Source organism: Onychomys torridus, chromosome 13 (assembly GCF_903995425.1).
Source record: "Onychomys torridus chromosome 13, mOncTor1.1, whole genome shotgun sequence".
Taxonomy (NCBI): domain Eukaryota; kingdom Metazoa; phylum Chordata; class Mammalia; order Rodentia; family Cricetidae; genus Onychomys; species Onychomys torridus.
The window spans coordinates 58028104-58042277 of NC_050455.1; the positions used below are offsets into that span (position 1 = coordinate 58028104).

General features: G+C 40.7%; 1 protein-coding gene across 11 annotated transcripts in view; it reads left to right on the forward strand.

Annotated features, from left to right (window-relative positions):
• The window catches only part of Tcf4 (transcription factor 4), a 346375-nt gene that overhangs the window by 308287 nt on the left and 23914 nt on the right, over positions 1-14174 (forward strand). For all 11 annotated transcript variants that reach the window (XM_036204517.1, XM_036204520.1, XM_036204516.1 and 8 more), the window contains 4 exons: positions 1467-1534; positions 2675-2753; positions 5243-5319; positions 7852-8055. In XM_036204517.1, coding sequence (XP_036060410.1) covers positions 1467-1534; positions 2675-2753; positions 5243-5319; positions 7852-8055 — 428 coding nt within the window. The remainder of the gene's footprint in view (positions 1-1466; positions 1535-2674; positions 2754-5242; positions 5320-7851; positions 8056-14174) is intronic.

The following is a 14174-nucleotide window of genomic DNA, read 5'->3' on the forward strand; positions in this document are numbered from 1 at the left end:
TAGCCTTTTTAAAACCATCTTTAGTTTTAAAAACTCTTTATTTTAGAAATTGTCATTTTCATACTAGAAATAATTTCAGCTATTTTTTATCTTAAGTATTTTAATGGACTTGATACCTTTCTAAGTTGCTGTTATATGCCCAGTTCTGTGATATCAGACATACTTTCTGAGAATTTTCCCACACCATAATCCACAGTGTTCATATAACTCATGTCCATCATATAATTGTGATAGGAAAGGAAGAGGTTTGCTTTCTCTGAAGGTACTGTGTTTTGTCATACAGGCGACACCTTTCAGTGTCCCAGGAGTGAACAAATGGGTTTGTGTGGGAGTTGTGTTTATCAAGTAAAGCATATGTTAGAGATAACTTAACTGACATGCCCAGCATGTAAACGTATGAAAGTAACAAACATACCTTCACTACACTGAGCAGAGGTCCAGAGAATGAAGTTAGACCCAGAAAAGCTGTGGATTTGACCCCTGCAGTCGTGATCATGTACTACCACGTGTTGTGGGTCTGGAAGGAGATGGTCCAAGTTGGTTAGCTAAAAGGGTCTCCTCCTGTTGAAGAAGGCTGGGGAACATAAACATCATATAAGCGTGTGGTGAAATTTTGCTTGAATTCATCGTTCATCAATTAACTTAATATTTCTTTTTCTCACTTCACAAAAAAGTAAAAAAAAAAACATTCTCCTAGAACATGAATAGATTATCCTTAAGTCTGTTTGCTAGTGTTGGGGCTGTTAGGGAGACAGTATTCCCCAGGTCCAGCCAGTGTTTCTGTGAAACACTCGTAACACCACCAGGCCCGTTCCCAACCTCATGTACCTTCAACAAAGGAGTTGGCTGTGTTCTGTACTGGAACATAGGCATTATTACTAACCATACCTTTTTGTTTGATATATGGAAAATACATATTTGAAATAGTAAAAATATTCTCTCTCTTCATTAGCCAGACCAATTATAGAGGTTTTTTTCATGCTCTACCTGCTGTCAGACACTAAGATGAACACTCCATTTTGCTGTCCATCAAATTTTTCTTTCTTTAAAGATAGGTGCAAATTATTCATGAGGATAATTCAATTATATCTAAAGAAATGTTGGAGTCTGAGGACTTTCCAAGTCCTGCAAGTGCCACATTCTTCTTAGCAATGCTGACCACTAAGGGCTGGCTTGGTATCTGTCTCCAGTAACTACGCACCAGTGACTTGGGGGGAGTAATGTTAGGGGAAACATTTTGTCTTTAAATCAAGGTGTCAGGTTTATATTTTATCTGTAAAAAAAAAAAAAAAGTAACATGAATATATTTGACATCTACCTCAGCAAACAAATTAATGCTAATTAAAGATTAATGTGTTATAATTAGCATTAAAAATGCAATTAAATTGTGAGTAAATGGACCAGGAATAGAAAGCCGTTAGACGTCTCCCTGCCTGGTTTTCATATTGTGCCTTTTGTTTTTGCAGCAAATAGAGGAACTGGGGCAGCAGGCAGTTCCCAGACTGGAGACGCTCTGGGGAAAGCCCTGGCTTCGGTGAGGAAATATTGACTTTGGACTCCACAGGCACCGCTTGTAGCAGGGTGAACTTTAATCAGAAGTGGACATATGGAATTTTAGACAATAAACACAAATCGCTTTGATTGGGGGGGGGGGGGGGGGGGGGGATGAGGATCACTGAGACTTTTGAGGCAAAGTGATTTCACCTCCTTGGGCGAGCGAGCCTCTATGATCTTGCTTCCCCACTGGTGTTCGGCCACCTTCAGTGAGGGTCTGGGGACATTCTCTGGGCTTCTTGGCTCATAGATTTTTTTTTTTTTCTGTGACCCTTTCTATTTTTTCCATCTCTAAATTATTATAGCTGTCCATTGACTAAGATTGACTCTTCAAGAGTCCGTTGTAAGACAGTTAGAAAAATTACTTGGGGAAAAAACAAAAAAACAACAGTAGCTGAGGTCCATGGGGGGACTGGTTGCTTCTTTGGCACCTAAGGGACTTAACTTCTCTGCCTTGTCCACCCACACCGCCAGTAAGCTGGAGCTGAATAATTCCTGTGTGCTCCCTAGTGACAAAATAGCATTCCTTATTCATTCAGCTCAAGTACTGTTCCTTGGATTGTCTTTAGAGGCTGTACGTGATCATTTACACTTTTAAGAGGAAATTTGTTCTTCTAAGATTTGTGTCTTAAGCTGCGTTTTCTCTCCCGTCATGAACATAAAATTATTCCAGTAACGTCAGTATTGAATTCCAAGTGAAAGTACTTATTTAATCTGGGGTCTCTGGTGTCCTGCACTCATATGCCCCAATCGAAGTAGACATGATGCTATCCAGCCTCCTGTTTTCTGGAGGAAGAAAGGAAAATTAGAAAGCAGTATGTCTTTGGCTTGCCCACAGCCACACAGCCAGTGATGGGTAGGAAAAGCACTGGACTTGAAGTTGGCCAACCCCAGTTCCTTTTTTTTTTTTTTTTTACCATCACACACCACTGCCGTGATTCTTTGGCAAACTTGAGGTTATTGTTGCATTCTTTTCACTTTTGAATGTTGCTAGAACAGTGGTCTGCCACATGCGTTTTGTGACTTGTGGGTTTTAAATGAACCGCGCGGGTACTTTTATTGTTTCTACCTCGTGTATTCAGAATAAATGAGAATTTCTTTTCCTCCCTGCTGTTTTAAGATCTATTCTCCAGATCACACTAACAACAGCTTTTCATCAAACCCTTCAACGCCTGTTGGCTCCCCTCCTTCGCTCTCAGGTACTGTATTCTAAACTTCACTTCACAGTTATAACGGGTTGCGGGAAAACACCTTCGCACTCCCTCTGCCTACAGAAATCTCAAATCATAGCATTTCCATAGACAAATAGAATGAGGTGGACGACAGAAGTTACCGTCTGAAGGTGCATGTGTATCCAATTTTTTTCTTTAAAATTAGATGAAAAGGCATTTTTTTAAAACTCTTCTTAGTTCTATAGAAGATGTTCAATTATATATATTCCAATAGAATTTTTCAAAGAAGTAGTTAATATAGTCATGGATGTCTACTATTTATAGGCTATATAAATGAATCCTTCCCTGAAGATATTTGAGCCTTCCCTAATTCTGTTGAAATATTTAAAGGAAAGTGTGATTTTGTACATAAATTGTTATATAATTGTATAAAGTAAGGGGGTGTGTTTGTCTTTAAAATATAATTAAATACTATGATGTATGGATTCTAATCACATAATTATAAGTGGTACAGTTATATAGTAAGACATTTTACTTTTCCAAGGTACATTGGAGTGACCTACTGCCCTTCTTACATGAATGCTTTTAGAAAGCCTTGCCTTGTCTATGTCCACTTCCATATTTCCATATCTGGATCTATTTCCAGATCATTGGAAAGAAGGCAAGGTGGCTTCCATACAAAACTGTCACATGTCTACCTGACCTTCCTGGAATTTAGAATAGATTTGCTTTACCTAAATGTTGTGTCCTTGAATCCTGTACTGTTCCCTGTGTACAGCTCTCCTAAGCTCCCTGTGAACTGAGTCCCCTTGTAGAAAGTAAGAGGTTTTAAACTACCAAACAACTTTAAGAAATGATGCCTGCAGCATAGATGGCATTTCAGCCTCTGTGACCAATGATGTTTTTCAGAAGAGGACAGGGGTGGGATCAACTGGATCCTGAAATCAGTCTGTTCTGGGTAACCAAATTGAAACTGGGAAGATGCAGGCTGATTCTGAGATGGTAACAGAATACACCCACACCCACCCACACCCCCATGGCACAAAAGAAAACGAAAGCTCAGTATTGTGCTCTTCTGGCTTGGCACCAGATACTTAGGCTCTGAAAAATTATCTCAACTATCAATCTCCCAAACCAAAGAAGGATTGAGTACAAAGGACTTGAGATAATAGGAGGAGAGTATGAAGCTGGTGGAACACCCCATTTACCACTTCAAACAAATCAGCTAGTTCCATGGTCTTGAAGTGTGAGAATAGCTAATGTCAGATGTCCTGGTTTTGTGTGTAGGTGTACCAAAGTGAGGGATGGCTGGGTGGTTTGCCAAGGGTATGCCGGTAACAATGAGAGAGCTTGCCCAAGAACCTGGTACTCATGCTCTGGCTGCCGCTGTACTTTAGGGAGGGATGGCGAGGTAGATGCACAACCCTTCAGTGGCACCTCAGCCTCAGCAACCTGCTGTAGGTAGAAGGTACAGAAAGCAAGCCTGGTGAGGCCACTTTTTAGGGTCCTTGTAATGCTTTTTGGAAGACCACATGTTAGGAAGAAAGCTTTTATGAAGATATAAATAAGGGGACAGATTGCTATTTTCACACCAACGGCTCTGTCCAAATTCTGTCAAGAAAAGTAATTGAACAAAATATCCTATTTTTATTTAGCATAAAAATACACAGGCATACCCAGAAAAGACAGGAATGGATTTTAAATGTGCTGGCAGCCCCAGATCACGGGATCTTGAGAGATCATAGTTATTGTTTTTTTTTTTTTTTTTCCTTATTTGAATTATGGATTTTCTAAGTTTTCTACAGTATATTGGAACTTTAAAACTGCTTTAAATTTAAAAGTGTTTTTGTTGTTGTTGTTGTTTTTTTTTTTTTTTTGAAGGTTGGATATAGGGAATATATTCTAGAAGGCTCTTTGGAAGAAACTGCTTAGTTGCTATTGTTAGTGAGTTTTAAGTTCTTCTTTAGTGAAGTGTTCTGAACTAACCAGAAGTTTCTGAGGGGACCCCGGTATGTACAGAGCATGTGCTAATCACTGAGTTCGATCCCCAGCACTAAAATAAATAACAAATAAATAGGTTTTGAAGGTTTATCTCATTCCATAGATACTTTAAAAACAAGAGTCAGGTTCTTGTGCATTAACAAGGGGATTCTGATTGAACACAGTCTGGCCCCCACTAGAAGCCTATTCACCCCTTCTCCTTGGCTTCTCCTTGGTCTCCTTAAAAGCACTGTGACTTTCCATTCTCCTGTGACAGGTTTCTCCCAGAGGAGTTCTGCTAGCTGAAATTTAGACCCAATAAAATATTCCTCTTTACAGAGCAGCCTGAGGATACTGTGAGCCCATGAAAAGACTACATGTTTTACATTTGAAAGATTTCTCTAGCCCCCAGATTTTCATCTGGGGAGATTGAGTGTTTCGTCTTATTGCTAATGGGAATCAGCACTGCCCCTTTTTGAGTATAGGGGGTTTGAGTGTCCACTGATTTGATGGTATCTTTTTCCTTTCAATATCAGCAGGCACAGCTGTTTGGTCCAGAAACGGAGGACAGGCCTCATCATCTCCTAATTATGAAGGACCCTTGCACTCTTTGGTATGTCACAGCTCAGACCTCACTGCTTTCCAGCCAGGTCCCCCCCCCCTCAATTTCTGTCACCTTAAGATTCTTGTTCTCACTAATCATTACTTAAAGTCTACATTAAGAACACCAGCTTGTTGGAACCAGTCATTAGGCTATGTATGCTCTTCTCTGTTTGGAGATGGTGACCTAGATGCAGCCAGAAGGGAAGCCTAGGGCTCCAAATACCTAGGGCCTCTCAAGAGATTAAAAAAAAATAATAATCCTGAAAACTTAGTGTTGTGCCCTCCTTCCAACTTCTTTGGGAAAATTCCAGAGCAATGAGCAAGTGTGAGGTCTGGAACACTTGAAGATGCTGTCTCCCTCCACCCTGGCTGCCAGATAACAGTAGGCCATTTCCACCTAACGTCAACCAAGAGGACTACCATTCCAGTCACCATAAACTGTGGTTCTTGTAGGAACACAGCAATTTTACTGGTAAAGAAGTAACTGCTCTTCCAAAGGAAAACTCTGAACTTAATTCATATTATAAATACTCACAGGATGATTCAAAGTCTGGCACTTTTATCCTCCTCAGCTTAGGGTGGGTGGAGCTGCAATTATGCAAGAAGCAGCCCTGCACCATGCAGGTTGGGTGTGCACATGAGTCAAGGAGTAGGGGTCCGTTTGTCTCTCAAGACTGAGTTATCCTTTTTTCCTCCATATTCTGAGATGAAACAGAAGAAGGCATACATTTCCCTATCTCTGCCCATGTACCTGTTCATGATTTAGAGGCTACTGTCCTCCTTTTCAACTTAATTTTGAAAGGACACTCTGTAGATAAAAATACAGAGGCGAGTTTCCTTCCTTCCTCATGTTCTTCCACTGTGAACTGTATGAATCATCCAGCTATGCATTTTACCCAATAAAGACAACTGCATGGAGAGGAAACATACCCATGGCCCAGCTCTTTCATCTACAGACTATGTCTAGATAGCTCAGTTGTTTTAAGTACTGAACCTCTGCAGACTGTTCTCCATAGCCCAGCCATCAAAACCAGCCTTTATTCCAATGTAGAACTGGAGGATTTGGTTCAGAGCTGTGGACCACAGCTTTGATTCCTTGTACATTTTGAACACTCGCAGGGGTTCAGAAATAGAGATCTCCCTCTCTACCAGGAGACTGTTAGCCAGGAAGTATGCCAGGCACCTGTATCTTTTCTTTTCGTGCTTGCATTGACCCAAATATCCACTATCATCCTCGCTTTTGTAGATTAAAAACTGGAGATTCCATGAAGGTTGGTGACACTCTCTGGGTCAAATAAGTAGCACAGCCAGCAGCCTACGGAGGTCATATAGCCCCCAAGCCCACCAAATCAAAATCTGCTGTACCATAGACTAACGCTATTAGACACACATTCTTCCTGTTAGTATAGAATAATTAGAAATTGCTTTTACATGCAATAGAGCTGGCACATCTGTTAGTACAGCGTTTTGAGACCAAAGTAGAGTATAGCATGTTCTAGTACAAAACAGCACTAGATGTAAGTTTTTTTAAAAAAGGAACAAACACATAGATCCAACCCTGACTACTGTTTCTTGGCAATAAGACAGAGTAATTAATTCACTTAATTTTTGAGCGACATTTTCATGTCTGTATGGAAGGAGCACCCCGATCCTGTCTATGAATACACATGGAATGTGGGTTGATAACATGGTGCATTTTAATGTGTACACTGGCAGGTAATGATTATTTGTCACAGTAAAAATGAAGATGTAGCTGTGTTCTTCTTCTTCTCCACTGTTAGCTACAGCATAGGCCTTATCTGGTTGAAGAAAACTAGGATCCTAATGGCTAGAATGGAAAAAGAATTATTGGCTTTTAATTGCATAAGGTAATGAATTCTCTGCTGCAATATAGACTTTGAAATCAGCTGTAGGTCCTGAGTAGGTGATCAAGCTAAATCTTTTTTATTCTGTAGTCTTAGGGTTTTATATCACTTTAGGTAACAGAATTTTGAAGATTTTTTTGCTATAATAATTTCTGAGCCACCCCCCTACAGACATGCAAATTGATATTGCTAACAGATAAAAAAAAAATGTATGTGTGTGGGGGAGAGGTTAAAGTTCTTGAAACTTTTACCTATGTCTGACTTGAAGAAAATGTTATTCAAAAACCAAAAGAAGATTACTAATATTGTAGCTCTTAGCTGTGCTTGCCAAAGACTTCCTCAAGTTCAATGTATGTTTTCCTCTCTAACATAAATCTAAATTCTCTTTCAAGCTAATGCAGTCCAGTATAGCATATGTACATAATAATGTCCTCAAAGAATTATTGAATTTACTTTGTTCATGAAAAATAACACTGTAATTTTGGCATTAACATTTTCCACCAGTTTTCTAGGAAGGACATTATTTATTTTTATTATTGTTCTAAGGAAACAAACTTTATTGGAAACATATATTCCGAAACCCAAAGTGTGCTCTGTAGCAACTCAGTTTTCTGCTTGTGTAACCTGTGCGTGCATTTCAAACTAAAGCAGATTTCACTGCATTTATAAACCAACAGCAAAGCCGGATTGAAGACCGCTTAGAAAGACTGGATGATGCAATTCATGTTCTCCGGAATCATGCAGTGGGCCCGTCCACAGCTGTGCCTGGTGGCCATGGGGACATGCATGGGATCATCGGACCTTCTCATAATGGAGCGATGGGTGGCCTGGGCTCAGGGTATGGAACTGGCCTTCTTTCAGCCAACAGACATTCACTCATGGTAAGTGATGATGATACATGAACTCTGCTTAGGTAGAATTAGAATTTCAAGTGGTAAATACTACTGCTCCTGTTTGTTTTGCAGAAAAGCTGTATGGAGAGAGAATTCACTATGTGGATAACTCACATATTGATAGTGTACAGTTCAGTGTGCATTAGGGTGTTCAGAGTGTTGTACAATCATCACCACCGTCAAGTTCTGGAATGTTTTCACCTTTTGTAAAAAGAAAGAGAAAGGCACATAACAATCAAGCAGTCATTCCCCACCCTCCTCACACCACCTCAACTCCTGGCAATCACTAATCTACTTGCTGTTCCTCTAGGTTCTGAGCGTTCTAACATTTAACTGGGATTATACTATGGATTGGTCTTTACTGGTTAGCTTCTTTCATTTTCTCTTTTTAAGGTTTATCTGTGTTTTCCCACATACTAAAGCTTTATTTGTTTTTATTGCCATTATATTTCTTACTTAATGGGTGACAGGTGCTAGGGCTATTTTGCTTTCTGGCAGTTGCAAAAACAGAGAACAAAACAAAACCCACCAACTTCTATGAGTATTCATGCACAAGATTTTATATGGACACATGCTTTCATTCCACATGAGTATTAGTAAGTTGCTGGATCACTGCTCATATTTTTAGTTATTCATCTTGATAACTTTGGTCAGCACATAACTCAACTTCATCATGTTACATTAGTGATATTCCAAAAATGAGGGTGGTTTAGTTTGATTTGCTTCATGAAACCAAAACGATGCCTTTTAGTCTTAGGGTTGAGAGGTAGAAATAAGTTGTGTTTTTGCCTTTTGTGTGGGTCAGAGAATGTCTATAACAAAAATATTAAGTGATAACAATTAACTGGAAAAGCAGAAATATTTTACTTTATTATTGATTGTGCATAATTTTGCTCCTTGCACATATGGGGTGGTAGACATCTTGTTGACCCTGCTTGACCTTTCTAGGGTTTTCTGAGTTGCTTGGGTGCAAGGCCATTTTTCCATCCATGCTACAGCTTCTCTCATTTGGAGATGCTTCCAAAAGGAAATACAGAATAACTCTGAGTCCATGTGCAGCTCCTGTTCAACAGTAGGTTTTGGTCTTCTTCAATTTCTCTTAATTAAAGACTAAGATGAAGAGTGCCATCCTGCCCAGTATAAGACTGAAACCTGCAACTGATTAGAAACTAAAAATATGGGCTTATAAATAGAAGCAATGAACTAACTCACTTCTAAAATGTGCAAAGAGATATTTGAATGCCAATGCTAATTTTTTTTCTTTATCTTGACCTCTACTCTAAAAATCCATCACTGAGTAAAAATTGTTTGTGTGTTCATTGGCAGTTGCTAAAGAGTTTACAAAGGAAAGTCTAGATTTTAATTTAGCCTGGCCTCAGGTAATATGTTAAACACTTGGGATGCATATAATATGAGATTTTCATTTGTACCGCTCTCTCCCCCACCTCTACTTTTTTTTTTCCCCACTACAGTGTTTAAACAACACTGCTTTTAATTAAGAAATCTGGCTTTATTAAAATCCAGATCTGCAACTTATAACCATCTATGTATATCTGCTCTCAATCAAGAGAAAAATAGTCTACTCTCTGTAGCTGCATTCACTTTGCATATGTTAGCCGGATGCGGCATGCACCCAGGACATTGATGTAGAGACTGCCTTTTCCATAAATATGGAGTTTGTTCTTAAATACCAGATGGAGGCTGAGTGGTTCATTACCGTCTTAAACTGCACATAGATGCTCTTTGGAATTATTTGACCTTTGAGTTTCCTCTCTTTTGAGTCTGATTCTGAGATGGGACACGCGGGGAATAAAAACAACAACAACAAAAAGCACACTAGAATTATTTTTGGAGAGGGGAAGTTGGACTGACCCCAATGGAAAGAAAAGAGAATAGAACAATTTTCAAAAGGAAAATAATTGGCCAGCCATATACAGACACCTCTTGCCTATAGCTGCTGTGGTACTCTGTAAAAGAAATCAAGTTGCCAGTTTTACTGATAAAGACAAGTTCCCCATCACTCCTACTAGGAACTGTGGAGCCAGCCAGATCTTGGCTTTCCTCCAGAGGAGTGCCTAGCCCCAGAGAGGTGCATGTCAACAGCCCATGCCCTTTGAACCCAGTAGGGGTCTGGTCATCCTCCTAGCTTCTTAGAAACCATGTAGCCCCTAAAAATCTGAACTCCTCATCCCCAAAGCCTCATGTGTGTGAAAGCGATTGGATTGGCATATCTTTTCTGAACACAAACCCATATGAATTTTCAAACAAAAACGTAAGAACAAAGGAAATAGTTTTTGAATTTAGTCAGTCTGAAGTTAGCCTTTGACCATTTGATACATTCCACAATAAAAACAAGAAGGGGAAGAAGAAAAAAAATCTCCCTTTCCCCCAACAACAACAACAGAAAATTCAAGGAGGATACTGGTAATGTTTTCCACATGAATTTTAACACATGAAACAGGCTTCAAACCTTGGCCAGCTGCAGGAAGTAAGGTAGTGGTGGGAGGTATGTACCGGAAACAGGGCAGAAAGGGCTGGAGCGGAGCTGCCTTCCAGCTACACACCTTCCTTTGTTGTCCCGGAATGGAAGTGAGGTGCAGAAACCTGAGACTTGAGACTCGTCCTAAGGCTGGTTTTGTTTTGAGCAAGCCTCTGTTCTAACTCTGCCTCATGATTCCTCCTGATTAAAGAGTAGATGACTTCAAATGATCATGACCTCCACACTCCTCTTTCTTCCTCCTCCACCTCCTGAAAATCCAAACAAAATGCCTTGATAACATGGAAGGTGATGTCAGCTTCCCTTTCCCCCAGCAACCCGAATCTGTGGTGGGAGAAAACTGTGTTTCTGCCTCAGCTCTTGTGTTATCTCATTTAATTGCTCACATATTGCACTTCGCTTTTGATTTGCAAAATGTCTTCCTTGGTCTTTGGGAATTTACTAATTATTAACACAATGAAAGGGACTTTTCTCCCACTGTGGCATGGGCTTATACCACTGGAGTAAATGGCAGAGATGTGAAGCTTTCTAGATAACATTATTTGACTGTGCTTTCCCTTCCTCAGAAACTTTGAAGGAACTTCCCTTGTCTGTAAGAATAGGACCAGCTCTACAGCTCATCTGCCAGGACCCTTGGTTACTCACCAAAAGCCTTATGTTCAGCCATTCTATTATGCAAAGGTTTCCAGCCAAACCAGAGTATGCAAGTGCACATTACCAGAATGGGTCCCAACAGATACTTCTTTTGCATATGTCCTGGGTTCATCTGCCCTATCCACTTCTCTCTTCCCACCCACGGTCAAAGTTCTGACAAACTCTTCCTCTTCCAGGAAGCCGTCTCTTGCTGCTTCTGTCTATAACGGGCATTTTCTGTGTGTGCGCGTACACACACACACACACACACACACACACACACACACACACACTCAGCACCTCTGTCTCATAGTGCAATGAATCATAACACTTGTAGATCTTTATCTTACCCCGCTTCACATCTTTATGGATCTTTTATATGGGCAGCTTCGGTATGAATGGCAGGTGTAAATTCCTTGAGTACCACATTTTATATTTTCTCGCCCTCCCTGGAAATAGATGGTCATTCAGTGAGAAGCCTAGCTTGACCCCTCTGGTCTAGGCTTTGGGTATAGCATCTCAGGTGGCATTCATAGAAGTCCAGTGAGGGGAACCATGATGGCCGCCAGGGTTGGTGATGTGAACTTGCTGACGTCGAATCAGGTCAAGGCATACAACTACATTTCAGTTTAGAGACCTTACTCCAGACTTCCTGTTCTGTTTTTCCTGCCATGCCTCCTTCCCAGACATTGTAAACACACCTTTACAAAACTAATTGAAGGGCAAAGAGTTTGTGATTTTCATATCTTCGTAAACATTGGATGGCAGAAGAAGGTTCTGGATATTTTATGGTCTGGATCCCAGAGCGGCTTTGTTCTCTCCAGTGGTGACTAGGGACGAGAATAAAGCATTCTTACTGAAGTACCTTCTTAAGTCACCAAGTACATGCTGAATGGGCAAGCGCTCTGAACTCTTCCCACTTGAATCATTGGGGATATCACTTTACATCATCAAGTAGTGTTTCTTACCGTGACAGCCTCCTTCCCTGACACAATCAAAGCATGAATCTCTGAATATGGGAAAAGATGGAGACAAGCGGCTTTGTCTCTTACCTACCTAGGCAGCCTAGCCACTTCTGGTCCCACTCTGCGCATCATTCCCCCTCATGGTTTAGCTTACCATTGAAACCATTCACGCCCCTATAAACTGATCTAGAAATAGTCTTGTAAATGCAGTTCTCTTGGTTATTCATGAGATATTCATCCCAGAGATGGAGCCTTTCAAACGACTTCACATTGTCTCTTAGTGGAATGAAAGGGACATCAGGCATGACTTCCTGTGGCCCTGTGTGTGCCCCGGTAAGGCAGACTCAGCAATGTTGTATTTATTGTCAATATGTAGTTACTGTGGTTCTCAGTTCCTTTTTGAGTAAATTCTGCTTGTTCATTTCAAGAACAGTGAGCCGTGGTGACAAGTATCAGGCACCGTGCTCAGTTAATGGTCTCTAGTCTCAAGGGGGCTCACAAACTAGTTGGAAAGAACCACTACCTTTTAAACAAATTGCTGTGTGCTGGTCCACTAGTCCCTATAAGGAAACAGGAACCTTCTTACCTAGAAGGGACAGCCTCATGGTCACCTGATATAGGAGAAGCGCCTTATATGTTCCTGTATTTGAACCCAGTGCTTTGCCCATACCAGGCAGGTGCATTACCACCAAGCTCTGCCCCCCCCATCTCCCTTTTCTCTTTCTTTTTGACATTTGAAGAAGGGTTTCCTATTGTACTCACGTTTGCCTTGAACTTACTCTATAGCTGAAGGTGGCTTTGAACTCCCAATCCTCCTTTCTCAGCTTCCACATTAACTAGGCTTACAAGCTTATACCACAGGAGCTAACAGTAGTAATCTCTTAGGAGATTACTGTGCCTGAGGAGTCCTATGAAACTTGTTTCCTGAGCCTGTCTCTCCTGGCATCCCACAAGCCTCCACATTGGACCTCTCTGTCCAGGTGGAATTGTGGAACACATTTTTAAAACCTCTGATGCAAGTAAATCTTAGCTCCATTTCCTTCTCTCCTGTGAGTTTTACTTTTTACTTTTAAAAAAAAGTATTCAATTAGCTTGTGTTGAGGGAACAGTAATCTTTCTTTAGCTGCCGTGGAGCATGTAGGAACTTAAAGGATGTAAGACTTCATGGACAAACAATTTACTTCTGCTTGCACAGTTGAGTTTGGATTATTGAATTTTAGATTCTGAAAGCAGCTAGAAAGTCAGCCCATTGCCATTGTTTTGCTACTAAAGACTGAGACCTAGAAAAGGGAAGTGATTCAACCATGCTTGCTTGGCTAGTTAAAGGCCAAGCTAGGCTTTAAAATAGACAGGCCAGCAACTGCACCAACATTTTTTTCCCTTTTTTAAAATAACACTAGGGGTTGGACCTAGGGCCTATACATGCTGGCAAGTGTTCTACCCCCCTGGTCCTAGTATCCTTCCTACCACATCATGTACAGTACACTTCCCTTTCACCCAGTCCCTAAGACTTTCAAAACTATGAACAGTAGGTATTAAAACCACTCTATTCCTTGTGCTTAGGTAATGAATTCAAACACACTCTTAAGTTGTGCCTGGACTCAGTTTAGCTCTGCCGGTCATTCTGAACCACAACATGGAACACCCAGTGGGCACTACGGCTCTGCTACCTTGGTAGCATTTCCTGGCAGGTCATCTTAGCAGACATAGAAATTAGGAACTTTGACAAGTGGTGAGCAGAGGCATCAGCACCTTAAGTCTTTGGAGATTTCAATTTCATAAAGTTCTACATGTGCTCAAGCACATGTTTCATGTATGTACACTCATTGCTATAGAATCCCAGCAACTTTAAATGTCTTCTCAATTCTAACCTTCCCACAAACTATCGGCAAAGTGTTGATTAGCTCCTCTCCTCTCTGTAAAACCTGTTTCTATCAACAGGTTGCAAATTTTACCTTTGCCGGGCCCACATCTGCCTGCCCATGCACTGTGTTTGTGCCCACTGGAATTGC